At 39.1% G+C, this 15,537-nt stretch overlaps 1 protein-coding gene across 4 annotated transcripts in view; it reads right to left on the reverse strand.

Annotated features, from left to right (window-relative positions):
• The window catches only part of ATP8A2 (ATPase phospholipid transporting 8A2), a 563,643-nt gene that overhangs the window by 385,425 nt on the left and 162,681 nt on the right, over positions 1 to 15,537 (reverse strand). For all 4 annotated transcript variants that reach the window (XM_084878763.1, XM_084878761.1, XM_084878762.1 and 1 more), the window contains exon 24: positions 11,499 to 11,563. In XM_084878763.1, the coding sequence (XP_084734889.1) occupies positions 11,499 to 11,563 (65 nt within the window). The remainder of the gene's footprint in view (positions 1 to 11,498; positions 11,564 to 15,537) is intronic.

Below are 15,537 nucleotides of genomic sequence, written 5' to 3' on the forward strand. Positions count from 1 at the left end.
GGCCGGCCAGCAATCGCCCAGCAGAGGGAGGCTCAGGCCAGCCAAGCGATTACACCTCACGCCTATTGCCCACAGGGGGAGGCAACTGGTGGTGGGGGACAGGAAGTAGTGCTGCACAGATGGCAAGCAGTGGTAGTGGCAGGGACAGGGCCGCTGCTGGCAGCCAGGGTAATAAAGCCCCGATAGGCCCTGATCCCCAGCCAGGCCTAGGGACCCTACCCAAGGGGTCTCAGATTGTGAGAGGGCAGAGGCCAGGCTGAGGGACACCATCCCTCCTACTTCCGTGTATGAATTTCATGCACCAGGCCTCTAGTAAGTTTATATATAGCTTATGGATACATACAAATGGATGGCAAAAATATAAAACCATTCTGTGACAGATTTCTCTCAGGCAACTGGATAAAGAAGAATTAAGGTGCTTCAATTATCTGTAATGTTTTGTCTCTTATAAAAACATCTGGTAATCTCTCTTAATTCCTAACTGTGCTTCATCTATTGATTCTCTTATATCTTCTATGTAGATAAAACTTATAATTATCATATTGTTAATAAAAGTTGTCTCTCTATTTTAATCCTTAATAACTTTCATCTTGCTTCTTTATCTTGTCACACTGGAGCTGGCACCATCAGTATAACGGTAAAAAGGACAACAGGCAGGTAACTTGCCTGTCCCATCTTACTTCAAGAGGAAGGATTCCATTGCTTGACCATGAAGAATGATGTATGGCCCAGGTTTCAGTAGGTGCACCATATCAGGTTAAGGAATTCCACTCCTAATCTAGGTTTAAAAGTTTGTTGCTATTGTTGGTTAGTTATAAATGAATGTGAAATTTCTGGATTTTTTTTTCTGCATTTAATTAGATAATTGTATAGAGGTGTTTTTGTTTTTGTTTTTGTTTTTGTTTTTCTTGTACCTATTAATGAGGTAAAGTATATTAATAAGAGATTTTTAAAAAAGAAAGCATACACTTACATTCCTGGAATTAAACCCAACTATATCATGTGTGAATTTGTTTACATTAATAGATTTGGTTTGCCACATTTTAACAAGGAATTTTACCTCTCAGTTCTCAGCTGAGATCGACCTCTAATTTATCTTATCATTCTGCTCCTGTTGGTTTTGATTTGAAGGTTACATTAGTATCAAACTATATTGCATAGTATCATAACATATTTTTCTTATATTCTGAAAGATCTTGTATAAAATTGGATTATATAAAATTATTCCCTAAATGCTTGACAAAACTAAAACATCACAAGGTTCTAGTGTTCATTTTTAAGAAAAATTATAAATAGTGGCACCACTTCTCTAATGATTGTAGGATTACACAGTAAGCTTTGGTTTTTACCTGCCAATGAGTTATTATTCTCCAACATGTTCTTAAATCAGCAAGTCTTGTCATCTTTACTTTGAAAATACTATGCACCCAGAATCTCACCTGCTAACTAGGCTCTCTGCTCCTGCCCTGGCCCCACTATAAGCAACTATATTCCCTTTTAAAAGGTAAATCAGATCATATCGCTCTTCTGCTCAGAATTCACCAATGATTACCAATTTCTATCGAAAAAAGCCAAGTCATAACAATGACCTACTAGATGACAAGGTATTCTTTTTCTGACCAAGCCGAGTTTCCCTGGAGTTCTAAAAATCAGAACTGGTCAAACTCTAGGAACAACAAATTATTGTTTAAAAAAAAAAAAAAAAACTATCCAAGTGGTGCAGACATTTGAACTTGAAATTAGTATTTATCAAAGATGACTTGACAGGTATGATAAAAGCTAATATACCAGACTTGTAAACAACTAACTATCTTTTCAGACAATGGACAATAGGCAACACAGTACTATGACTATTAGAAAATGAGAATTGAATGAGGTTGTTTTTTGGAGCTACATTTCAAATTATGATTCAAGGAAGAGAAACCCAAGCAGAGCATGTTATTATAACTGATGAGAGAAGACAGAAATTGAAGCTAGAGATGCAAGGTAGTTGGAATTTGTAGAGAAGCATATTGGAGAAAAATCACACACAGAAAGAACTTGAATCTATAAGGGTCACTTTGCAACTTTGAACAAACACTAAGTTATGCATTTATAGGATAAGACACCATGACAAAAGAACAAATCTCAGGCCTGTAAGGTAAACATTACAAGAGCTCATACTAAATCAGGAGATATTTAAGTTCCAACCAGTTACAGGGGAAAAATTACATGAATATACAGGGGCTTAGGTGGCAATTCCAAAGAGTCTCATCTAGGTAATAAAGCTAAAGTAGTTCTAGAGTGAAGGCTACTAGACCCACAAGTAACTTCCTGCCAAAATTCAATCCTCTTTAAAGGAAAATAACGGAATCCAGATACTTAACAACAAAACATCAACAATAATCAGAATACAATAAAAATTACTAGATACTAAAAACAATACACAAAAAAACATAAAAATGTTACCTATAACTAAGAGAAATATTAGAAAGTCCTGTCAACAATACACAAAAAGCCATAAAAATGTTACCTATAACCAAAAGAAATATTAGCAAGTCCTAGCAACTCTGTAAACCAGCAGTAGGACATCTTCCAAGGGGTCCCATATTGGAGAGAGTGCAGGCCAGTCTGAGAAACACCCCATCCCCCAGCAGATGAAAACAAACCCAGAAAGGATAGAGAAATGGGACTGTCAAAGAAGAAATTAAAAGATTTATCATAACCGAAGCCAGTTTGGCTCAGTGGTAGAGCGTCGGCCTGCAGACTGAAAGGTCCCAGGTTTGATTCCGGTCAAGGGCATGTACATTGGTTGTGGGCACATCCCCGGTAGGGGGTGTGCAAGAGGGAGCTGGTCGATGTTTCTCTCTCATCGACATTTCTAGCTCTCTCTCTCTCTCTCTTCCTTCTATAAAAAAATCAGTAGAATATATTTAAAATAAATAAATATTTAAAATAAATAAATACATAAATCAAAATAAAAAAAAGATTTATCATAAATATTTTGAAGTATCTGAAGGAAAACATGAATATAATAAAGAGAAATTGAAGAGCCAAATGGTTCTTATATTATAGTTAGAAAAAATACAACAATTTTGACAGCTGCAAATCCTATACACTAAAAACTATAAAATGTTGATAAGAGAAATTAAAGAAGACCTAAGTAAATAAGACATACAGCATGTCCATGGATTAGAAATATCAACACCATTAAAATGTCAAACTGCCCCCGCATTTATCTATAGATTGAATGTTATCTCCATAAATATTCCATAGGCTTTTTGGAGAAATCAACAACCTGATTCTAAAATGTATATAGACATGCAAAGTTCCTAGAACAACCAAAACAATATTAGAAAGAAAAAAAAATAGTTGGAGGATTTCAACACTTGCTATAAAGCTACTATAATTAAGACAATGTGTGATGGTGTATAAAGAAAGATATATACATGAATGGAATAAACCATAGGGTCTAGAAATACAGTCACATATATGTATAATCAATAAATTTATAACTAAAGTGCCAAGGTAATTCTATATGGAACTCATAGTGATTTTCACAGATGGTGCTAGAAAAACTAGATATTCATATGAGAAATAATCTGGACCTCATACCATGCACAAAATTGGATCATAGACTTAAATTTATAAGCTAAAACTATAAAATCCTAGAAAAAAGAGAAATCTCAGAAGATCTTGGAGTAGGTACATATTTCTTAAAGTACCAAAGCACTAATCATGTAAAAAGAAGAAAAAAAGAAACTGGATCTCAAAAAAATTAAAAAGTTCTGCTCTTCAAAGAATACTACTATTAGTTTTCTATTGCTATGTACACTAATAAAAAGAAACATGCAAATTTACCATACCTCTGCTATACCCACCAGCCAATCAGGAGTGCGTATGCAAATTAACCCAACCAAGATGGTGGCAGCCACGGAGTTGGAGGGAGCAGGAGGCTTGGGTTGCCCTGGTGATGGAGGAAGCCAAGCTTCCCACCCACCCTGGCCAGCCCTGGCCTCAGCTCAAGGCTATAAACTTTCAATTATAGAAGATAAATAAATCCCAGATACCTGCTTCCAGCCAGTCCTGGCCTCTGCTCAAGGCTACAAAGTTTCAATTATAGAAGATAAATAAATCCCAGATACTTGCTTCCAGACTGCTCTGGCCTCTGTTCAAGGAGGCACTGAAAAAAAAAAAAAAAAAAGGAGGGGCTGGGAGCTTGGGTTGCCAGGGGTGATCAGGCCAGGATGGGACAGCAGTTGTGGGTGATCAGGCTGGTGTGAGGCAGGGCCATTGGAGGTAAGCAGACCAGGAGAGGAGCCAGTTGGGGGTGAGCAGTGAGCAGGCCATCAGTGGGGGTCAGTTGGAGGTGATCAGGACAGTCGGGGGGGGGGGGGGACTTTGAAGTGAGCAGGCCACGGGGGGGGTGGGGGGGCATTTGGGGGTGAGCAGGCTGGTACGGGAGGCAGTTGGGGGTGATCAGGCTGGCACAGGGGGGCATTTGGGGGTGAGCAGGCCAGTAGCAAAGGGAAGTTAGGAGCGAGCAGAGTGGTTAGGGGCAATTAGGCAGGCAGGCAGATCAGCTGCTGGAGCCAGCAGTCCCAGATTGTGAGAGGGATGTCCAACTGCTGGTTTAGGCCCCATCTCTGTAAACCAGCAGTAGGACATCCTTCAAGGGGTCCCATATTGGAGAGAGTGCAGGCCAGGCTGAGAAACACCCCATCCCCCACACCTTTCGTGCACGAATTTCATGCACCAGGCCACTAGTATAACATATTAACACAAATTTATCAGCTTATGACAATGCCACTAGTAGGTATCTAAGAAAAATAAAAACATGTGTCGACCCATAAACTGCACGAAAAAAGGTTCACGGAAGCTTTACTCATAATATCCTCAAGTTGGAAATCATTGAAATGTCCCTCAACAGATGAATGAATAAATAAATTGTGGTACAACCATACAATGTAATGTCGTCCAACCATACTCAACAAGAAGGAATGAACTAATGATACATGCAGCAACACAGATGACTATCAAAATAACTATGTTGAATGAATGAAGGCAGACAAAAATAGAATCTGTTGCTTAATTTCTTCACATGAAATTCTAAGACAAGCACACTTAACTCATCCTGATAGAAAGTAGATCTGTGATTGCTGAGGCATGAAGAGGGTTGACTACCAAGGGAAATGAGTGAACTATGGATGATAATGGAAATGCTCACATCATAAAATTCAATGAATGTTGTAGTCACAGACTCACCAGGTCTCTTCCCCTGAGAGCTAGAACAATGATTGAAAAGGAGTGGGCCCTTGAGAATGTGAATGGGGGCACCTGTATCAATTTGAATGGATCCAAATCCCATGACCCCCAAATCCCATTCCCTCTCCTTTGCCAACAAAAGTGGACCCGACCCCCCGACCCCCCTACCCCCCTTCTCTCTCTCTCTCACCGAGGACAGACCTACACCATACTGGAGACACGACCTTTAGTGCCAGGTCCTGTTTTATTAGTAGGGTATGAAGCTAAACTAAGAGACTCCTCACCCCCCATTCAATATTTAAAACTAACTTTTTCAGAGAGAGAGAGAAAGTCTGCAGAATCTGCTCCTCAGTCTTAGGGGGACCTCAGGCAGTGAAGCAGCTCTGCTGTCCTCGATGTGGAGCTGCAGCAGCTCCATAACCTCCAGTGTGGCTCCAGCTGTGCCATATCCAGCCAGCATATGGGAAGAGGCAAGAAACCAAGTCAGGAGGCCTACTTTTCAACGGGTAACACAGAAACTTCCCACCTTGCTTCTACTCACATTCCTCCAGTGAGGATTAAATCTCACGGCCACATCCAGCCACAGAGAAGCTGGGAAACGTCGTCTCTGCCACAGATGTTCTTAATAAATTTTACAAGATTTTGTTTTTATTCCTAAGAAGCCTTTCCACCCATGATCACATACTTATTTCATAAAACATTTTGTGTTAAAGAGTTAATATTTTGCTTAGAACATATTTACCCTTACCAATGTATCTTTCTTTATATGACTCAGCAAAAATAGTAGTGTGAGTGTGTGTGAGTGTGTGTGTGTGTGAGTGTGTGTGTGTGTATTCCAGCAATTTTCAACCGTTTTCATCTCATGGCACACATAAACTAATTATTAAAATCCTGTGGCACGCCAAAATATATATTATATTTTTTCTGATCTGACCAAAAAAAAAAGGTATAATTTGGATAGCTATTGTTGTATTGGTTGTTGTCTCTTTTTTTAATTATTATTTTATCTAAAGAAAAAGAGGTCAGTGCTCCTGAATAAATAGTCAGGTATTCCAAGTTTTAAAAATTCTTGTGGCACACTGGTTGACAATCAATAGTTATGCCCTAAGTTAACACATTAGAAACAGCTATACTTCCACCTAAATATGTAACAAATCTCCTATATTTCATAATTTGCTCAACCAATCGTTTCTTAGAAAATTCTAGCAAGGTTTTCTATAGATCTCTTATTCATATACATTTATATAAATTTTTGGTGTTACCATGTTATTTTCTTTATATTATTACAGCAGGAAAACAAGTGCTCCCCAAATGGTTTGCCACTTTTTGTCTTTTACTAACAAATATCAAAAGACATTTATTATTCAACAGCTAACAGTAAGTTTTATGAAACCTAAACAGTAGCTGACTTGAATTTTCATGTTTATAAATTGCTGATAAAACTGTTGATTTTTATTCTCATACTTGGGATTTTTAGTTTTTAAAGTCTCACCAATTGTGAGATGGTTTCATATTACCATATCTTATATTTGAAGATACCATTTATACCTAGGGAAGGAGTCATGATTAATGATAACAGCCTGTGGGTAATTCTGAAATTTGTTTAACCTGTCAGATCTGATCATTGTTTTAACTCATCAAGTAGCAGAAAGAAAGCTTGAACTAGCACACAGGTCAAGCAATGCCATATTGTTGTAGCTTCTGCTTATACTATTGTTGTTCTCAATTCCTTTAAAAAAAAAAAAAAAAAAAAGAATCCTTTTAAGCCAGCATCTTATGAGAGTCAGTTTAACCAAAATTAAATATAGTCCATAGATCCATTTAACCAGTGCACCTAAATGTCAATGTTTTACAAAGGACTAAAAGCAGACAAAAGAGTGAGGGCCCCAGCCCTAACCCTTCTTACATGTGGAACTCCATGCTTCCCTCCTTCTCGCATTCCTCCCAGAGCCATTTCTGGTCAGTATGCCAGAAATAAGGACTAAGTGTGTCAACAGCAATCCACATGCTATTATCAATAAAGCTGAGTTTTTAGGACATTTTTTTACCTAAAAAAAGAAAATCACATTTTCTTCTAACATATAATTGCCCTCCTGAGATGTATACCACCACATATTGCCCATCCTTATTTCAAAGACTACTGATCTCACCTATATGCCAGAATGTAGACCTTATTTTGGCAACAGCTGAAAAACTCAAAACAGAGGATAAACCCTGATTATTTATAAGCACTTGGGAGATCTAGCCTGGACATACTTATTAGTCAAGTGAAGGTGACAAATGCCAGCTCTGGGTCTTGAGGTAGGCCACTTAATTCCCCTTACATGTATATGAGACACGAAGTAAGGGAAGCAAGGCCTGATGCTTCTAATTCTTGGGCCATTTCCTTTGTCTCAGTTTTCCTTGCTTTATCATAAGAGCCCAGCGACATTAAAAACTCCACTGGGAGTTCTGCCAGAATTTACTATATTCTGATTCGTTGTCTAGCACTTTGCTTTCCTTCCACACCTAGCAAGTGAAATTCTAATGAGAACAGGAATGCCTTTAACTAAGGTGACCAGATTTTAACCCTGGTAAGGCGGGACACCATTGACCGGGGGGAGGGGAAGGGTTCTTGAGGATCTCTTGGGATTCCCTAGTTTGTTGTGCATTCTTTCCAAAAATCGGGACATTTTTAAAATGCTGCGGGACGCAGGACAAATTGTTAAAAATCGGGACTGTCCCGCCAAAAGCGGGACGTCTGGTCACCTTATTTTAACCCAACTGAAGAATGAGAGGGAAGGCGTAGGAAAGAGGAGGTGTAAGCAGGAGAGGAGGACTCTGTTAAGAAACATGGAGAGCAAAAACAGTCCTTAGAAATTGCACCTCTGTTCAACAGATGCCTAGTACATTGAAGTCATTATACCAAAAGATGTTCAAAACTGGACAAGAAAAAAGCATTCTTAACAGGTTACAGGGAGTCAGGCACAGACATAAAACCTTCTGTTTGGCTTCACTAATCACCCCTTAGCCAAGGTAAACCAAATGTCTCAATCTGTAGTGTAAGTTTTATACTGCTATGCTGACTTCAAGTCCATTTCTTGGATTCCAGAGATGGTCCAGTATAAAAGAAAGATAAATGCTCACTTCTGAGTCACTTCCATGAAAAAAAAAAAAAAAATTAAGACTGTGGATGCCTCAGAACTGGAAATCACCAGGAAACAAGGGGGCTCCCTGGGTGTGCACACACACTATGTGGATTCATCCAAGGGGTCTGAGCATTCCTCTGCACAGCACGCCACTCTCCCGCCTGCCCATGTGCTGTTTTGGCTTCCTCAGTTTTGACTCCCTCCTAATGCCAGCTTGTACTTGCCCATCATGGCAACTTTAGGCATGGCCTCATCAGCCTGGCTTTTAAATCGCAGTTCTAACTGGTAACTGGAAAATTATCTTAAGTTTGTTCATTCACTCAGTCAAACATTTACTGAGCACCTAATTTGTGCAAGGCACTATCTTGAAGGTAGAAATGCCCAGCTTAAAAACAAATCAGACTTTTGCTCCATGGACGTTACATTCTAAGGAATCAGTGGGAGACAGATAGAATAGAAAGTATTTCACAAGAACAAAAACACCCCAAACAACCTGATTTTAAAATGGGGAAAGGATTGACTATTTCTCCTAAGATGATATATGAATGCCCAATAATCACCTGAAAAGATACCCAACATCACTAATTAGTAGGGAAATGCAAATCAAAATCATCTCATACCCATGAGAATTGCTACCATTAAAAATAGAAAACATTTTAATAAAAGAAAATAACAGTGTTGGTGATGTGGAGAAATTGAAACGTGTCTACTTAAGTGGGAATGTAAAATAAACAACAGTTGTAGAAAATCGTGTGGTAGTTGCTCAAAGAGTTAAACATAAAATCACCATATGATCCAGCAATTCTACTTCTGGGATAGTATAGCCAAAAAAAATTGAAGGATCTCAAAAAGATATTTGTCGCCCATCTTCATAGCAACAATATTCATAATTGTCCAAAGGAAGAAGCAACCCAAGTGTCCATCAACAAATAATTGGATAAACAAAATGCAGTACATACATATTAAGCCTTTTATAAAAAGCAAATTCTGATGCATGCTTCAACATGGATGGAGCTTGAGGACATTTTGCAGAGTGAAATAAGCCAGACACAAAAAGACAAATATTCTATGATTTCACTGATATGAAGTACTTAGAATAGTCAGATTCATAGAGACAGAAAGTACAATGATGGTTACCAGAAATTGGAGTCATTGTTTAAGGGGTATCAGTTTTGCAAGATAAGAAAAGTTCTGTAGATTGATGGTGGTGATGGTATAAAATATGAACACATTTAATACCACTAAACACTACAGTTAAAAATGGTTATGAGGGAAATCTGGTTACCTTCTTATAATCTCACATTAAATAATGATATACTTGATATTATTATTATTATATATTTTATCTATAGTAAATATAGTAGTATATTAATAATATATATTATTTCCAAAGATGAAAAGTTCTATAGAGAAAATAAAGGCAAGTGGGATAGGGAGTGCTGAAGAGAAGGGAACTCTCAGATAGAGGAAAGGTTCCTCACAAGCCCAGAGCATGTGGGAGTTAGAGTCCAGGACCTGAGGGATGACCTGGGAGTCATGGGCTGCTGGCTGGTAGAGGCACAGAGGATAAGAGGCACACTGAGATAAGTCCCGGAGCTCTCAGCCACAGGGGTGCTACCGTGGCAACGGTGCCTTGGAAGCACACAGACTCTCCCCCATCATGCCTTTGGAGTCCTGAACAGGCAGGCAATGCCTTGGCCTTCACAGTAGGATCCATAGCCTCACCAATTTGTAAGTACAGAAATCTCTGTATTGTACCCTTCACTTAAAATGGTAACTAGTCCTGACATCTGCTCCCAGAGTTGCCATTTAAATATTCTGACTGGGATTGTGGCTGTGGGTGCCTGCTGGTAGCATGCCCTTGTTAAAAGTCCTAACAAACAAATCTCATTTTTTAGCTCATATCTTCATATCAAACTGCTTCCCAAATCACTGGTTACCCTCAAATCAGCTCCTACCCCTGGTCTCAGCAGTGGCTTTAGGCCATGATGGGATGGGCACAAGTGAAAAATGCTCAGAGAACCATGCCATCCAATTCTGTATGAGCTGGTGGCACTGGATGTCAGGGCATTAATTGCATATGTATCCTATTACTTTATAAATTTCAACAACCTCTGACACTTGAATATTGTCTTTATTTTCACGGTTTTTTTTTTATCAGAAAGAAAATTCCACAGGTCTCCTTAGTAACTAGCACTGGAGGTAACCATCACACTTAACATCCTATATAATAAAAGGCTAATATGCAAATAGACCAAATGGCGGAACAACCAGAATAACCCAACAACCACTGGTTATGATGTGCACTGACAACCAAGGGACATGCACAGAACATGGCGGGTGTCGGCTGTGGCAGGACGGTGGAGCAGGTGAGCGGGGTCGCCAGACCAAGTTGGGGCACCAGCACTGTCATCGGGGTGAGCCCCTGGTGGTTACTGAAAATTCTTTGCCTCCTGCATACTGCAGTCCCGCCGGGCACTTGCACTTGCTGCCAGCGCTGGCCCCACTCACACCTGCTGCTGGCACTGGAGCCACCTCTCTCACCCACTGCCAGCGCCCAGTGCTGGCCCCAATCACTGGCACTGTCAGCAGGTGGGAGCGGCTGTGGCGGGAGTGGGCTGCCATCAGACAGGGCAGCCCAGTTTGATTCCAGGTCAGGGTCCATGGAGGGAAGGGCCAGGCAGGGAAGCAGAGGGTGGGCCGAGACCTGCCCCTGTGCCTACCACAGCCTTATGGTAGGATCCATAGCCTCACCAATTTGTAAGTACAGAAATCTCTGTGTCATACCTCTCCACTTAAAATGGTAACTAATCCTATCATCTGCTCCTTTCAAGGTGCATGAATTCATGCACTGGGCCCCTAGTAAATAATAACAGGAAGTTAAACCAGATTAAAACTATCCCATTTTAAATGAAAAATTCTGAGTAAGATATTAAGTATTATCATGTAGCAATGTTCTAAGCTTACTATTTTGATGTTTAAAGATATGACTTTATAACATTCATTTGTAAAAACAGAAACACAGTTTTGCAATAGTTTAGTAAAAAAATAAACCTAATAATCAGTCATAGTAGAAACAAAGTTTAATACAGTTACATCAAATGCAACATTTACAAAACTACTTACATCCAAAGAATCCTCCTTCAATTGGATGAGGGCCATATTCTGGGATACCAACCGGCAGGAATATCCTAAATAAAAGAAAGGACATCACATGTGAATTTATCATTCCTTCCAAAAACTAAATGTTTTTCAATGGTTTTCTGAATTCAGACTCCCTTCATATATCTTTCTTATCACCACTTTAAAGTTATCAGTTCATTCAGAAGAACTGGGCAAAAGTAAGGGGTAGAAAAGTAAGTTTAAATTGATTTTGATTCTTGCAGGCAGTTTGAACAGAAATGATTGGGAAGGTCTTCAAAACTAATGACTAAAGTAAATACTTGTCAATTTTCTGCAGGTTTGTCTTTAGCCTTGTATAACATTAGGATAAGCCTTGGGCTATCTAACATAATAGCAAACACATTAGGGAGACAAAAAAAAATCTAACGGTGCCCCTTTATCAACATGAACTTGCCTATCATCATATCGAGATCCCTCATCTGCTTTTTTTAAAAGGAGGTAATTCTCATAACATATTTCAAAGATATACTGTTCTACATTGAGAAAGTCACTTTTCCTATCAAATGGTTAAAGCAATCTCCATTTCAAGAATTAAACCTGGGTTTTAAAAAGAAGTTTGTTTTGGAACAAAAGTCTTCTGATATTAATTCTTTTCAACAATTTCTATCACCTTTTTATATAAAGTTATCTGTATAAATGATGCAAGAGAGTCTTTTCCACTTTCCCCCCCAGAAGGTGCACATATTTCCTATGAGGCTCTTTCCTCCTCAGGCTTTGCAGTCCGATCCGGACAGCGGGAGACACTCTGCCACACCGCACACCCAGGGAGAGCCTCTCCAGACTCCTCCCCTTCCAACCCGCACACTCTGGGAGCAGGCGCTCCAGCCAAGCCCAGGATCAGAACCCTAGCCCTTCTCTCCACCCTCTCAGTGCCCCCTGAGAGAGAGCTGGCATCAACATGCGATTTTCACCAATCCTCATCTCATTTTATCTCATTGAGAAAGGACAAGAAAAGATGCCTTCCACTTAGAAAACTGGCCTCACAGCCACCTCTTTCTCGGTACCTTAAGCTAATGGAGCAATGGCTTACAGAAAATGAAACAAATCATCAGCACTTAGAATTTCAACCTTGCAGCAAGTACATATGTGATAATCTCAAGAAAGGGCCTTGCCCAGTTGGTGTGGCTCAGTGGTTGAGCATCGATGTATGAACCAGGAGGTCACAGTTTGATTCCAGGTCAGGGCAAAAGGCATACAATTTAGTTCAAGACAGGCAAGAATTAAGAACAAGAAAAAAACTTGTTGTTGTTGTGTTTGTTTGTTTGTTTGTTTGTTTGTTTTGGAGGGAGATAAATATTTTTATTTGTTTATTTGGGAATATACAAAGTATATCCTTCACTGTCATTTAAGAGGGGTATTTTATAAATCACCTCAGAACACAAATTTTAAAGCACAAAATTATGCCTTTTAACCCAACTGTTATTTTTTTTTAAATCAATGCCATAAAAATATAGTCCAGGCTGTTAACAATAGTTATCTCAAGGAAATGAGGTTATTTCGCTTATTAAAACCACCACATATTATTTTAAAAATTGAAACAAAGTGAATAGTTTAAAATCTTAATACCACATAGGCTAATACCTGTTAAACCTCTAAAACAAAACAAACAAAAAAGGAAGAAAACATGAAACAATTTTCTATGCATTTTCAAACTCATTCATGTCTATATTTTAACAATAGTGATGAGTAAAAATGAGAACTTCCCAGCATGCCAGTAAAATTTCTGCATGGTAGGACTAAAATAATTGAACTCTTTGTTTCCTGTTAAAATTTTACAAATGTATTCCTTCTCCCTATAAAGTCTTAGATTAGGTCCAGAAGGGAGGTCTATATTTTATTTTCATACACAATAGGGGATATTGCAACCTTAATCACTTCCCTCTATGTTAGGCTTACTCCTTCTTTATCCCCAGAGACTTCCAGCAACTTTATGCACTATGGACTGTTACAAATTTAGTATAACTGATGCAAAAGGATTTGCTGGTAGTTCTTTATTTAAGCAACAGCTGCAAAAGTGAGCTATAATTTTTAAGCCCTAGCTTGCTGCTTTATTCTATATTTTTCAATTTAAGCAAAATGCCACTTGACAACTGAAGCTACACAAAGACATTATGGGAAAACTTGAAGTATTTTTTTTAACCCATTGCAGGGAGAGGGCAATAAATAAAACCACTGACACTTCCATAAATTTTAATATAGAAAGCTGAAGGTTTCAGAGAAGTAACAGGTTGGTGGTGGTGGTTTTTAAATTTGGAAAATGAAGTGAGATTTTGCTTAAAGAATTATCACACAGCACACTTTCTCTAGACCAGTGGCTGGCAAACTGCGGCTCGAGAACCACATGCGGCTCTTTGGCCCCTTGAGTTTTTAGCAAAGGCCAGCTTAGGAGTACCCTAATTAAGTTAATAACAATGTACCTACCTATATAGTTTAAGTTTAAAAAATTTGGCTTTCAGCCGAAACCGGTTTGGCTCAATGGATAGAGCGTCGGCTTGGGGACTGAAAGGTCCTGGGTTCGATTCCGGTCAAGGGCATGTACCTTGGTTGCGGGCATATCCCCAGTGGGGGGTGTGCAAGAGGCAGCTGATCGATGACTCTCTCTCATCGATGTTTCTAACTATCTCTCTCTCTCCCTTCCTCTCTGTACAAAATCAATAAAAATATATTTTTAAAAAAAATTGGCTTTCAAAAGAAATTTCAATCGTACTGTTGATATTTGGCTCTGTTGACTAATGAGTTTGCCGACCACTGCTTTAGACAGACCATGGAAGTTTAACACAGTTAATTGTGGTTTAGCTAATGTGGCAAATCAAATTATTTCAATCCAGGTTTGGAGTGCTTGATTTCTAATGTTTTTGGATAAAATGAGATCAACTCTTGGAGAAGAGCCAGGTATGAAATGTCAATCCTCACTTGTAAATTGAGATCTAGTTCTTTAATCTCACAGCCTAACAAGACGACCATAAAATGACTAAGACAGAACCTCTGGGGTTTCACTTTTTATTACAGCCGAAACGAACGCACACTACAAAGGTCTTAGTCTTTCAACTACCTGAGTACAATCAACATTCAGAGGTCTTAGTCTTTCAACTACCTGAGTACAATCAACATTCAGAGAAATCAAAATAGTACAGTCTATGGTACTTAGAGAAGGACTTGATTTTAAGACAATAAAATAACAATTCACACTAGAAAACATTACCAAACCAAATTTATATTTTTGCATCAGTATCTCTTTTTCTGAGGCAAGCTCATATTATTAAAGATATCGAAATCCACTTGTTTTGGTTACAGTTTTGGAAGGGTTAGGAACAATTTATCCTTCCTGGCCATACATCCTAAGATCAATCAAGCTAGGCACTTTTGGGATTCAACATGGTTCCAAACCCTCAACAAGTGTGTTGTTGCCTCTAAATATTTTCTCGGAGAAAGTGGTCAATCATTATTTGAGTGTGAGTGTATGGATGAATAACAAAACTTTACTACTCCAGACAGGGCCACAGAGGCTCGGGATGGAGTCCGTAAGTCATCTGTAGAATGAGGAAGCCAAGGACTTGCCTATAGAACCACACCAGGGCACCTTTCCCTCCAGACCCTTCCCACCCTTCCCAGGATGTTCCATCACAAGTGAGCACACACTCAGCCTTGCCTTGTGGCCTCCTCCCTGAACTGGCCGATCGTGACCCATTCTGTGCTCAGTCTGTGTGTTTTTGTTTTTTTTTTCCTCTTCAACAAACTCTTGAAGGCTCAAGTTTTAATCCTATCTCAGCTGTGAAGTCTTCCCTGTGAAGCTCAAATATTTTTCCTTCTGGGAAGTGAATACTAAGTGTGGCGATCACGTGCTCAGATTTTCAGCACTCTCACATCTCTGTGACCTAGGCTAAGTTGTTTGATAATTCTATGCCTCAGTTCTATTTTTGAAAAGGGGATAATGCTGATCTCAAAGGGAATTAAATATGAAACTTATGTAGCACAGTATTTG

Source organism: Pipistrellus hanaki (assembly GCF_964339955.1).
Source record: "Pipistrellus hanaki genome assembly, chromosome: 3".
In the NCBI taxonomy this organism is placed as follows: domain Eukaryota; kingdom Metazoa; phylum Chordata; class Mammalia; order Chiroptera; family Vespertilionidae; genus Pipistrellus; species Pipistrellus hanaki.